At 47.7% G+C, this 12900-nt stretch overlaps 1 protein-coding gene and 2 non-coding genes across 4 annotated transcripts in view; 1 reads left to right on the top strand and 2 right to left on the bottom strand.

The window, feature by feature from the left end:
- The window catches only part of Vac14 (VAC14 component of PIKFYVE complex), a 106115-nt gene that overhangs the window by 10583 nt on the left and 82632 nt on the right, over window positions 1–12900 (top strand). For both annotated transcript variants that reach the window (XM_050143651.1, XM_050143652.1), the window contains exons 2-9: window positions 2929–3079; window positions 3395–3562; window positions 4627–4689; window positions 5474–5581; window positions 6274–6383; window positions 6623–6729; window positions 7616–7750; window positions 8157–8309. In XM_050143651.1, the coding sequence (XP_049999608.1) occupies window positions 2929–3079; window positions 3395–3562; window positions 4627–4689; window positions 5474–5581; window positions 6274–6383; window positions 6623–6729; window positions 7616–7750; window positions 8157–8309 (995 nt within the window). The remainder of the gene's footprint in view (window positions 1–2928; window positions 3080–3394; window positions 3563–4626; window positions 4690–5473; window positions 5582–6273; window positions 6384–6622; window positions 6730–7615; window positions 7751–8156; window positions 8310–12900) is intronic.
- On the bottom strand, window positions 1310–1380 carry Trnag-gcc (transfer RNA glycine (anticodon GCC)). The gene has a single exon. It is a non-coding gene; the product is annotated as a tRNA-Gly (tRNA).
- Window positions 1987–2057, bottom strand: Trnag-gcc (transfer RNA glycine (anticodon GCC)). Its single transcript has one exon. It is a non-coding gene; the product is annotated as a tRNA-Gly (tRNA).

The raw sequence follows: 12900 nt of genomic DNA, 5'->3' as shown, positions 1-12900 counted from the left end.
GCTAGAGAGGTCATGTGGCCTGTTTCAGTTGCTAAGGGTGCGCCTGGAACAAGACTGGCCCCAGGATGGCCCCTGTGCTGTCTGAGCTGGTAATATTGATGAAAAGCCTCCCCTCCAGGGGGCACAATTGCATGTCAGCAGTTGTTAGCCTGGAGAAATTTACACACTTAATGTAATGAGCCCTGTGCACATGGGACTTTAACAGTCTTTGTAATGGCCTGGGTGACCTCTGTCGTGACCTGGGGTGACCACATTGAGCCCTGGTAAGTCTCCCAGCTGGTGTCCAATATAGGAGGAAGGTGTCACTGAGCTCAGGAACTGTCCCCACTTTACACCTCCTTTAAAATACCTTGTTATTGAAAGTTGTGACCCTGGCACCAAAACCACATTACACACACACACACACACACACACACACACATTCCCCTTTACCAGTAGGTCCATCTGGGAGCCTGTGCTGTCTTTGGAGCTTCCATACTGCATTTCAGGTTCCTAACAGCCATCTCCTACTGACCCATTTCCATGGCTTCTTGTGGCCACTAGAGAGGAAAAGATGCAGGTTGCTTTGCCGGGCCTTCAGGGTCTTGCACTGCTAACGAGGAGCTACCTTTCCAAACCTTGGCCTTGCTTCTACCAAGCCAAATGCTTGCCCATCATACCTGTCAGCCAGAATGAATACCTACTCATGCTTCAGAACTCTCTCCCATGCCTGCCCACGTGAGACCACAACACATTTCTCCTGTTAGACACCAGCTCTCTTGCCTGTTCCCTCTCTTGATGAGTTTGTACTGTCATCCTGAAGGACTCTGTTTTCTCTACCTACCCCAGCATAGGTAGCATCCTTCAAAGTCAGGGCTGTCATCTAGGAGGAGTGCTCCCCAGCTCCTACATGGATATCCAGGAACCTGCAAGAGGCAGGAGAGTCACTAGTCTCAGGGATGACTGTGGTAGGAAGACCATCTCTCCTCTTGGATCCTGGCTTAAACCTGGAGGATGTCCTCACTGTGACCTCACATTCCAGGTGCTGCTGTGGCTTGTACCAGGCAAAGCAGAACTCACTCAGCTTCTGGGCAGGAATGGAAGGCAGAGTGACTCATAGTGGCTGTGGTGTAATTCCATGTTCTTGAGGCTTCAAGCAGGATGCAATGGTTCAGGATCTTTGTGGAATTTTTTTTTATGATTTTCCATAAAGAACATTTAAAAATCAAGCCAAAAACAAAGTCATTAGCAATTTTATGACTATACTTAACATTCATTAGGCAGTAAGAAGTATTCATGTTCATCTCTTAGATTTAAAAGAGATTGCTACTGCATTGGCCGGGAATCGAACCCGGGCCTCCCGCGTGGCAGGCGAGAATTCTACCACTGAACCACCAATGCTCCAGCTGTCAGCAGCTGTGTGGCAACCTCCGTTTATCCCTGTTTCTGGGCCTTGAGTCTATGTTTAGTATGAGCCCAGCTTCTGATACTGCCACATCAGCACAGCTGCAAGCAGAACAGTTAGCTGCAGAGCCAGAGGAAGCAAAGGACGGGTATGGGTTTTTGTGGTTGTGTGAAGTAGATTTGCCTTGAGGCCTTGAGATGGGAAAGAGCTCCACTCCCTCCTCAGTAAGCAGCAAAGCACGTGGAGACGGTGGGCGAGCCTCCACTGTGCGGTGTGGGGCCTGTTGAACTGTTGGTCCCGCTCTCGGCTTTCACACTGCTTCCTGCTGGCGGCTGGCCCAGACCAAAGGCGGTGCTGTGGAGTCCCCTTTCAGGTGGGAGTGAGGAAGTCAGACTCCTACAGCCAGTCATACTTGTTAAAGAGCCCAGCAGCTCTCCATGGACTCCGAGCAGTAATCTGTAGTCCCAGTCCCAGACTGGGCTGCTTCAGGCTTTTTGTGGTTGAGGAGCCTGGCGCCTGGCTCCTTTGACAGGATCTCTATGGAGAAACTGACCAGAAAGGCAGAAAGGGACCGCGCAAAAAAAAAAAAAAAAAAACAGCTATGCATTGGCCGGGAATCGAACCCGGGCCTCCCGCGTGGCAGGCGAGAATTCTACCACTGAACCACCAATGCTCCAGCTGTTTTCTGTTGTGTCTGCAGCGCTCTTCTCAGGGTGTGTTCCAAACTGCAGGCTGACTGGTGAAACACTGCTTCACCTGGCTGGTTTGTCCTGTTTGAGAGATGACACAGCCTTAGTGCATCTGTACTTTCCCAGCCTTCTTACAAGCTGCTACTTCTGGAGTCAGGGCCTGTGACCTAACAACACCCACCTAAAAACCCTTGAGCCATCTGTAATCTCAGCCCCCTCAGTGATGTGCTGAGCCTTCCTTTACCAAGAGCTGATGCCTGCATTGGACCAGTGAAGCTCCTAACCTGGGAGCTAGATAAACCTCTTTAAAGTATTCCGACCCTGGCAGTTCATTGTAATAGGCAAAATGGACTAATACACCTGGCTTTCTTTACCTAGGAAATAGGAAATGTCTGTTAGAGACCACTCCGTCAGCGTCCTGGACGTAGGCAACATGTTCTGATTATCTGGTAGCACTACTCCATTTTGCTACAGTTTTCTGTTTGTGTTTGAGTTTTGCCACTGGACTGGAGCCAGATGAAGCTGTGTGTCCCCAGCACAGATGCTGAGGACTCCTTGGATGCATGAGTGCAAAGCTGAGCAAGTGTTTGAAAAGATAGGTAATAGCTTTTTTTTTTTTAAATAAATAGCATTTCTAGTAAGACATTAATTTACATTCTCAGATTCCTAGAAGTGAGCTAGCCCCACTTTTCCTCACTGCATTATATATAAAGGAATACTGAAACTCTGGGTAAGTCAACAGGTATGACCCAGCCAGCAGCAGAACCTGCCCCAGTCCTCAAAAAGGTCATCTCTGTGGAATCAGAGACAGCCTCGTTTCGCCTGTCCCATAGCCCCTTTCTCCTCTCTCTCCAGGCTGGTGCGGGACTTTGTGGCTCAGAACAACACCATGCAAATCAAACATGTGATCCAGACCCTGTCTCAGGAGTTTGCCCTGTCCCAGCATCCCCACAGTCGGAAAGGGGGCCTCATTGGCCTGGCAGCCTGCTCGATTGCCCTGGGCAAGGTATGTTTTCTCCTGAGGGACAAACACACCAGGAATGGACTTCATTCTGACTGAGGTGTCCAGATCTCTTCCCACCTGAGCCCCAGCATAGCCATTGCAGACTTGTATTTTATCAAGATTGTTCCACACATAATACTACTGGCAAACATGGCTTTATGGTCTTGCAGCCATGTCCCTATAGTGTGGTCCCACTTCTGGGAGTCTGTCTTGGAATGACCAGTGCATCTCTGAGGCACCAGGCCTCAGAGACACTGACAGTGTTGGCTACAAAGGCAGGGGCCTAGCCCTTCTAACTAGTCCTCCTGTTCATTACAGGACTCGGGGCTCTACCTGAAGGAACTGATCGAACCAGTGCTGACCTGCTTTAATGATGCAGACAGTAGGCTGCGCTACTACGCTTGCGAGGCCCTCTACAACATCGTCAAAGTGGCCCGGGGTGCTGTGCTGCCACACTTCAACGTTCTGTTTGATGGACTGAGTAAGGTAACTAGGAACAACCCACCTAGCCAACGCGCCTTTCTAGGACCCCGAGAGCTTGGGGCACTGCCGAGATGCAAGCAGAACAGATAAGCATGTTGCTACAAGGGACACATACTGTCTGTATCTAATTTTTCATAGATTTTTAGCTGTATATTCTTGATGTCCCTGTCCATCTTCATTGCACTTTGTGACAGTATCAGCCTGCTGTACACATTAACAGAAAGGCTGGTAGTTTGAGAAGTGCTAACTTCCCAGGCAAAAGTAACAAAGGTGACTCCACGGCACAGGCTGTCCCTCGTAAGGACAGTGATTACAATCTCCATGGTAAGGGGTTAAAGAATAATCCCCCTTGCCAGGTGGTGGTGGCTCACACCTTTAATCCCACCACTCGAGAGATAGAGGCAGGCGGATCTCATTGAGTTCGAGACCAGCCTGGTCTACAGTGTAAGTTCCGGGACAACTAGACTGTTACACAAAGAAACCCGTCTCAAAATTTAAAAAAAAAATAATAAAATTAAATTTAAAAAAAAATCCCCATAGAGCTTTAGGGTCCCTATTGCTCTCCTTCATACCTGTCACCATGGTGGGGTTGCCTCCCCTCATATTGTTAAAGTTGCCCTTCCCTCAGCCTGGAGGAGTTGCCCTCCCCAGCAATGTATAGTGGCCCAGAAAATCTGTAAATCTTGGAGAATAAACAACACGGACATTTCTAAATGCCACCCACACTGCTGCCTCAGTGCCCTGGGAGGGAACCAAGCCCTTTAAGATGGGAATGCCCCAGGAGCCGCCAATGGAAACAACCGTCTGACCCAGTTAGAACATGGCCTGAGAACCCCAGCAGAGCTTGCAGGCTGGGGAGGGGAGCTGTCCCTGAGTAAATGGGAATTCCACTGTAGCTGACTGACTTACTACCTGCCCCTACCTTTCTCAGGGTCAGGTATTGGGGGAAGACACCACTTGGTGTTCTACCCTGCACCGTGATCTTGGCTGTTGGTTTGCTTTAGTCCGTTGGCTTCCCTCTCACTATGACTGAGCTTTGCCTCTTTCTCTATTTTGGTGCCTCATAGTTGGCTGCTGACCCAGACCCCAATGTGAAAAGTGGATCTGAACTCCTAGACCGACTCTTAAAGGTATTTCTACTTTGTCCCTCTTTTATTTTTAGAATTTATTCTTCTGTGTAGAGTAGAAATTCTGGCATTGAAAAATGTTTTTTTCTCGTTTAAATTTTATATATGCATATAGTACATGCATATGTATTAAAGCTTACTGCTTGGTATGCAGTTTCCATGACAAGTATATAGAGCTGTGTCATTACCACAGTCAAAATTCAGAACTGTGCCATCCCTCTAAATGAAAATCTTCTGTTTTGGGGGGTCTATTTTATTACTTTATGTGTATAGCTTTGCCTGCGTGTATGTCTGTGCACCACCTATGTGCCTGATCACTGCAGAGATGACCAGAGGGCATCAGATCCCCTGGAACTAGAGTTACAGCTGGTTGTGAGCTACCATGTGGGTGCTGAGAATTATACCTAGGTCCTCAAGAACAGCAGCCAGCGCTCTTAACTGCTGAGCCAGCTCTCCAGCCCAGAATCTTCTGTCTTAATACCCCAGCCAGAGCAATGAAGTTGAGCTTCCACCCCAGCCTCCCATGACAGGATGCTGGGGTCTACCCCAGACTTCAGAGTATGGTTTTGCCTTTCATTTAGGTCTCTTGACTTTTCTCTCCTCACCATCCTTCATTTTGTTTGGCTTTGAGTCTGTGACAATACCGATTCTCCAGGGACCTCTCCTACCTGGCCCTGGTTCTGCCATCCCCCTCCATGGTTCCCTGACTCTCAAGTCAGCCTAGGGCCAGCAGCACAGCAGGCTAAGCTCTGGTTCTTCATAGCCCCCTCACTCCTTTGACCCACAGGACATTGTGACAGAAAGCAACAAGTTTGACCTGGTCGGCTTCATTCCCCTTTTGCGGGAGAGGATTTACTCTAACAACCAATATGCCCGGCAGTTCATCATCTCTTGGGTAAGGTCCAGTCCTTGGTAGGTTCTTCTAGCTACCAGGAGTCTCTGGTAGAGTCACATGCGCTCTAACACACAAAGTGTTTCCTTGGGCTAAGAGATGCCGTCTTGTGTATCCCCCAATAACCTTTAAAAACCTCGTCACCAAAAGCGCTGTGGGCTGGGCATGGTGGTACTTAATCCCAGCATTTAAGAGGTAGAAACAGGCAAATCTCTGTGAGTTCAAGGCCAGTCTGGTCTATAAAGCAAGTTCCAGGCCAGTTAGGGCCACACAGTGAGACCCTGTCTCAAAAAACAAAACAACAAAAGCACTTTGTCCAGTGTTGTCTCCACTGCCTGTCCTGTTTGCCCCTGAAGAGATGAGATTCTTTCCTTGTCCTAGAAAATGCCCAGGATCTCTGAAGTCTATAGTGCTGCATCCAGCAGCTCCACCTTTGCAAGCCTGCTAGCTTCATCCAGCCTTCCCCCATCAATTCCCCTCTCCCCAGCATCCAAATAATCTTGGAGTCAAACTCCCTATTCCTTGCACATTGAGCAGAAAAATGATGGCTGCCAGCACCATCCACCGTAGGTACCTGCATTGCCATGACACAGGCCTCTAGTCCTTTTCACTCTTCCCAGGGGAAGAGATTAGGAGACGGCTCCACACCTGAGCCAGGTCTCCCAGCTCTCCCTCTCACCACCCTCCTCCATCAGATCCTGGTTCTGGTGTCGGTGCCGGACATTAACCTGCTGGATTACCTGCCGGAGATCTTGGATGGGCTCTTCCAGATCCTGGGTGACAATGGCAAAGAGATTCGAAAAATGTGAGTGGGGGAAGGAGCAGGAAGCTGCCACTCAATAGAATCCCTCTGGGTGCCCATTGTCACATACAACTCCATGTTCTGGTAACCAAGACACCCCCTTTACTTCTCATATCCTTCCCCATGGAGGAGTAGAGAGCTCACCTTCCCTTCTCTGCTCGGTGTCCTGACAAGTGTAGGGATGTGACCCAGAGCAGGAATGAGCTGAGATGCTAGCTCATTCCTCCTTTTCTCATTGGTAGGTGTGAGGTGGTTCTTGGAGAATTCTTGAAAGAAATTAAGAAGAACCCCTCCAGTGTGAAGTTTGCTGAGATGGCCAACATCCTGGTGATCCACTGCCAGACCACAGGTGAGTATTTGGGGTCCCTATAGTCACTGCTGTCTCCTCAGAAGCCCATCTCTCATATGCAAGCTTCAGTATGTGGCAAAAGGGAGCCCAGGTGGGAAAGGCACTGTGCCTCTGTACCTGGAAGCTGTAGAGTGATGGGTTTGGGTAAGAAAAGAGATCTGGATTCTCTTTTAACAAACACCTTTACCTGCTCTGAAGCTGTTGTGGATATGCTTTGCCTTGGGTAAAGGTAGAGTCCTTAGAGGTCAGAAAGGCCTTTCCCTTGCCACCTATTGGTTATCAGACCACGGTGAAACAGTCACAGCGACAGCTTCCTGTTACTGGCCATGAACCTACAGGTCAGCTGGGTGGTTTTGTTCCCAAGGCCAGGCTGCACCTTATCATGCCCCTGAAGCCAGGTATAGGGTCAGTTGGAGTCAAGTGGTCTGTGATGGTCTCATGCACATCTGGCCCTTGACTAGCATAGGGTGATGGGGCATCAGAAGGGTTCCAAGAGAGATAGGACATGATTTCTATGTTTGAACCAGCAACACCATCACCATAACTGCAAGCTGTTGGCCAGAGAAGCCAGTTTTGTGGATCTAAAGATAGGAAAATGAATTCCACTTAGAAATGAAGCACAAGTCATAGTGCAGTGGAGCATGGATCCAGGGAGGGTAGGGCACCATGGCTGTTTTTCAAGTCCAGCACAACATTGCCGAACTCTCTTACCCTGTGGACTAACCTTCAGAAGGCAGAGAGCCCAAGAAGTATTGTATTCACTTAGCTAGGAGCAGTCAAGCCCCTGGTGCGACGGTCTCCAGGCCTAGACTTTGTGCATGGTAGTTGGGAGGGAATTCTCCAATGCAAGTGCCAGCCCCTCTAGAAGCCACCAATTCCCTTCCAGACGACCTGATTCAGCTGACAGCCATGTGCTGGATGCGGGAGTTCATCCAGTTGGCAGGCCGGGTAATGCTGCCCTACTCCTCTGGAATCCTGACTGCTGTCCTGCCCTGCTTGGCCTATGATGACCGCAAGAAAAGTATCCTTTACTCTGGAGAGGGGAACTGTGAAGTGGAGGGACCTTGAGTGGGAAGGGGTTCCCTTAGGCTCCTTCACTTCTCCAAATGGTCTAGCATTAGGAAGCAGGAGATAGAGCTGAGTATGGGTTAGGAAAGCAAGGGACACAAGGCTAATGCTGACTGTCCCCAGTCCTCACCTGCTTACTTCCAGATAGGAAAGAGCAATCCCATGTACCGAGGTTCCACCTTGTGAGCTCATTCTGCTGCACCTTGGGTGGGAAAGATCCCGGTGGAGGAGGGCTCACCTGTGAGAAGAAGAGCATCTCACAAGGGTGCATGTGGCAGGGAAGACCATGACCAGGAAGACTGGTGACCTCAGGCTTCAGGAGTGGTTTGCCTGGAGGAGCTCCTTACATCAGTGGACAGGCATCAAGGAGGTGGCCAATGTGTGTAACCAGAGCCTGATGAAGCTGGTCACTCCTGAGGATGATGAACCAGATGAGCCAAAGCCTGTAGCACAGAAGCAGACAGAACCCAACCCTGAGGACTCCCTGCCAAAGCAGGAGGGGACAGAGAGTGGTGAGTACCCTGAGTCAGAGTCTTCACTTTTGCTGCTGGGCAAACAAGTCCTGGAACTAAACTTGTAGTATCATTGTTGACTGGTTCTGGTACCTGTCTGGTGAAGCAGGTACTTTGTTAGCCCCGTCCTTCAGGTTCTGACAGCTGCCCCTAGAGTCCATGCTCTTCACCCTTCCGCCTCAAAGACCATTACACAAACTCCTCCTGGGTTTAGTCACTGTTGGGAACATGGCAGGAGCACCAAGCTGTGCATTTCATTTGCTTCTCGACATCTGGCCCTCCCTGTGCTAGCCATTCTCAGGGAGGATGGGTCAGGAAAATGCTAGTTTATTAAATACTGGCATTTCTACTGCACTAGTCAGTGCCTTTAAACAGTCCTTTCAAAGGCTTTCTTTACATTGTTTCCTTGATTATTTGTAAAATAAAGAAAACCATTTTTTACGTTGATTGGAGATAGTTTGCCCTCCAGGACCTTTGTCCTCAGTGTCTCTGACCATCTTTTGAGGGACGGGTAGAGAATGTCTTCCTTTTCAGTGAGCCAGAGAGTAAATGGATGCAAAACTTGTGCAGAGTCCACGGGTGACAGAGCAGGATCTGGAACCTGCAGCTGGAGCCAAAAGAACCACCCTAGTTATAGTGTGTGCTGTTCCTTCCTTGTGGGAACAACAGACAGCCTTACTCACATCCCAGGGCTTCCTTCTGTGGGTTTGGCTGGTAGAGTATCTGCATTGGGTATCAGGTTTCAGCTGTGCCATCACCAGAGGCAGAACAGCACACAACTGGTGTGTGGTTCATTGGCAAAGTTCTCACCTACCATGAGAGAGACTGGGGCTTGATTATGGCCAGTGCAGTAGCTTGAGCACTTTTGAGAGCTCCTGGAAAGAGGAAATTTAGGTAAGTTAATGCACACCTTGCACAGGAAAAGCTCTTTCTATAGACCTGGCGGCTCGGTAATAGACTGTGAACTTACTGGTGTGCAAGCTTCTTATTTTGCTTCCCTTGTTTTATGGTTCTTATTTTAGACGATTTGCACAGTAGGGGAAAGCTGCGAAATGGCAGGATTGCCTGCACCAAAGATAAGCAATGTCATATTTGGGGCATATCTTTTATATTTTTAACATACACACATAATTAAAATGATGTGTCAATCCACATCTTGTTTTTTTTGTGTTGAATAACTTTCTCTTCCTTGTATTTGCATGGCTTTCTTCTGACTTGACAAAGAAGTTAGTGTCTCTGAATCCCCATCAGCAAGTGGAATAGTGGTTGCTTAGACCAAGGAGGAAATGATCCTGGGTCTGCTTGGGACAGATCCTGGTTTCTCTGGGGATGGTGGAAATATTCTAGAATTAAATAGGGTAGTGGCTGTACACCTTTGTGATTGTATTTAGAACCACCCAATTATATACTTTAAAACGGCAAAGTTGCGTTAAACACAATTTTGTGGTGTGAGTTGTATTTCAGTGACTGTGTATGAGGAGTTGGCAGCTGTGCCCCTCCCTGTTTGCTTCTGTGGCAGCAGTGAGTTCCCTGTAGAGGAGCTGATCCACTCTGTGGGTCATGGCAGCAGCTAAAAAGCTCTCTGTGAGCTGGAGCGTTGGTGGTTCAATGGTAGAATTCTCCCTGCCATGTGGGAGGCCCAGGTTTGATTCCCAGCCAATGCAGAGTCTTTATCCTTTTAACTAGTTCTTCAAAGCCTTCTCCAAGTAGCTGTCTGCTCAAGGGAGCATTACCCTAAACCAGGGTACATATCAGCAGTTTTGCCTGGGTTTTATTACTCATAAACAGCATTGTAAGAAATGAACAGCACACTTTATAGTATTTTCTAGAAACAGGAATGTCTCACTTGACAGCTAAACATTTATTCTCAGCCTTTCTCAGCTTATAACTAATCATAATCTTTTCCAGAATGCTCAAGACAGAGTCCTAGCAAGTCACTAGACAGATGATCCAGCCAGGCAGTGGGCAAGCTTGTCCCATCCTTTCCCAATCATCATCTGCTCCTGTTACTCTGGGCGGGACCAGGTGACTGCCATAGGCACCTCCTACTTGGTCTTCCTCTTTTAGTCTCTCTTCCATGCTTCGCCAGTGATGCAGCATGCACCACATATGCAACAGAGTAGCATGCTCCTCATGGCGCACCTTCAGACAGGCCCCGTTGTATGTGTGCATGTATCAAACAGGCATGCACAGACCCAACCCTCGAGCTCATTCTTCCTCCCCAAACCACAAAGCCTCCAATCAGGCCAACCCCTCCTCTGTACCTTCTGCCCCAAGTCCTGTCCACCTGCAGCTCCCCGTCAGCTCTGCCATTTATGGGATATTCAGTGCAAAGTCCTTTCCATGACTCTGCGTCCTTGCAGCACTCAATATGCCTGGCCTGACCTCCCCATTCTCCCCCCAAAAAACCCTAGTGTCTTGGGTGTCACAGCACTGATTCTGGCATTTAAACAACCTGCTTAGAAGCCCTGGCTCAGCCCTCTTCACCTCTTTTGCCCTCAATTGCTCAGCCTTTCTTCAGTCTCAGCTTCTCTAGCTTCCACACCTGGCTTTGCTGCTTAGCCTTTCCAACACTAGTTTCTTTACTTGTTGAGTGGGGTAACCTTTGTCACCTAACCTGTGAGGTGGCTGTGAGTTTCAGACTCATTTTTTTTGTTGTTGTTTGTTTTTTGTTTGTTTTTTTGCTTGTGTGACAAATGCTATTCACAGCAGGTGCTGGAGCATTGTTTTAACATGGACGCTCTCTGACTTAAATGAGGTTGCAGTCACAGACCCAATGGCTGAAAATATTGTGAGTCAAAAATGCATCTGAACACGTTTAGAAGACCTGTATCAGCCTACAGTTGGCAAAAGTCATTTATCACAAAGCCTGTTGGAAGGGTTCTGTATAGTTTTGTGAACTCTGTACTGAAGACACAACACACAGTTGTTGCATGAACACCACCTTTATGCATGAGGAAGTTAAGTCAAAAGTCTGCCAGAACCATTCTTAGTCAGAGCATGGCTATGTCTTCCCATAGCAAGCCCCTCAGCTGGGGCTTCTCCTAGTGGGTTTGAAATGAGGAAGTGGTAAGAGAGAAGGGAAGCTGTACAGAGGATCTCCAGTAGAGAGTGGCCGCCCCGCTCTGCATGGAATACAATCCACCTGTTTGCAAAGCTGACTCTTGGCAGGATTTGTCAGCACCGTCTATGGACCCTGTAAGTACAGGCACATCAGGCACAGATCTGCCTGTAAGGACAGCTACAGAGCGGGGAGTACAGTGACACCAGGGTAGGGTACATGGGACTATACCCAGGCCCAGGGGAGGGAGCACTTGCAGCTGGCAGGCCCAGCTTCCCAGAGGTCTTGAAACAGCATGGTTTTCCATTCTGATTCTAAAGGAAACATGTGCTGCCTGAAGAGATGTTAGAAAGACAGCACTGACTGGAGTAGCATCACCCAGGAGTCACCGCTGCCCACAAGTTGGATTGGTTTGAGTGTTTTGTTTTGTTGGTGTATATAACACTTGCATATTTTTTGTTTTGTTTTCACACACACCTGAAGAAATGGGATCATGAGAAATATAGTGATTTACAGTAGTACATATTTTCCACTTTAATCAGCACTAATCTGCATTAATTGATGTTTTTAGTTGACATTGTAAAGAGTACAACTTAGTCATTTTAGTATCTTCAAAGAGTCATACAACCATCAATACTACCCAGTTCCAAAACATTTCTACCATCCCCAGCCCTGCGCTACCGTCAAGCCATGTGGGTTTACCTGTTGTGAGCATTCACATAACAGAAATCATGCGGTTATGTACCTAATTAGAGCTGGCTTCTTTTACTTCACATAATATTTTCAAGGCTTCCCCATGTTGTTAGCATATATTAGTACTAAACTTCTTTTTGTGGATGAACAATATTCCATGGTATGAGTAGATATTAGGACTGTTTCTCCCCTGTGTGCATAGATATTAGGGCTGTTTCTGCTATAATTTTTAAAAACCACAACATGTATTGACTTTCCCTGTTAGCCAGCATTATATAATTAGTTACATTAATACGGTAGGTCTCTGGACAGGTAATTCAAACATGTCTTCTGTCTTTGGGAATGCAGTTTATAATCTCCTTATCTGTTAAGCTTTGCTTCCCTGTTAATGTACTAACCTTGCATCATTACATCAGATAGATAATGCGCTAATCTATTTAGCCAATCTATCATAAATCACTTAGTTGTTTCTAATTCCATCTTAATCCTATAATCCTTGCTGAAAAGAACTTTCATGCCCAAAATCTTACAAACTTCTGCAATTATTTCCTAAGGATAAATTCATAAACTTTTAAGACTTTTGATGCCAAATTTGCTGCTGAATGCCAGTTTCTGATCCCACCAGCATGATGCAGTCCTACGAGGATAAATAGGGCCTTTCCTATAAGAGAAGCCACGAGAAGCAGTTTGTATCCTGGGAGCTGGGATCACACGTGAAGCCCTGAGGCCGAGGATGAGAAAGGGGCTGGAACCAGACATCTTCCCTTCTTGGGAGGCAAACAGGGAAGAGGTTAAATAGCCTAGCAGGTGTTTGACAGTATCATGAGCCCTAAATGT

The sequence above is a fragment of the Alexandromys fortis genome, unplaced genomic scaffold, assembly GCF_014885135.2.
Source record: "Alexandromys fortis isolate MF-2015 unplaced genomic scaffold, M_Fortis_MF-2015_v1.1 scaffold_1, whole genome shotgun sequence".
Lineage (NCBI taxonomy): Eukaryota > Metazoa > Chordata > Mammalia > Rodentia > Cricetidae > Alexandromys > Alexandromys fortis.
Note: the sequence above shows the minus strand (reverse complement) of the source record. Positions and strands in the feature narration are given on the sequence as shown.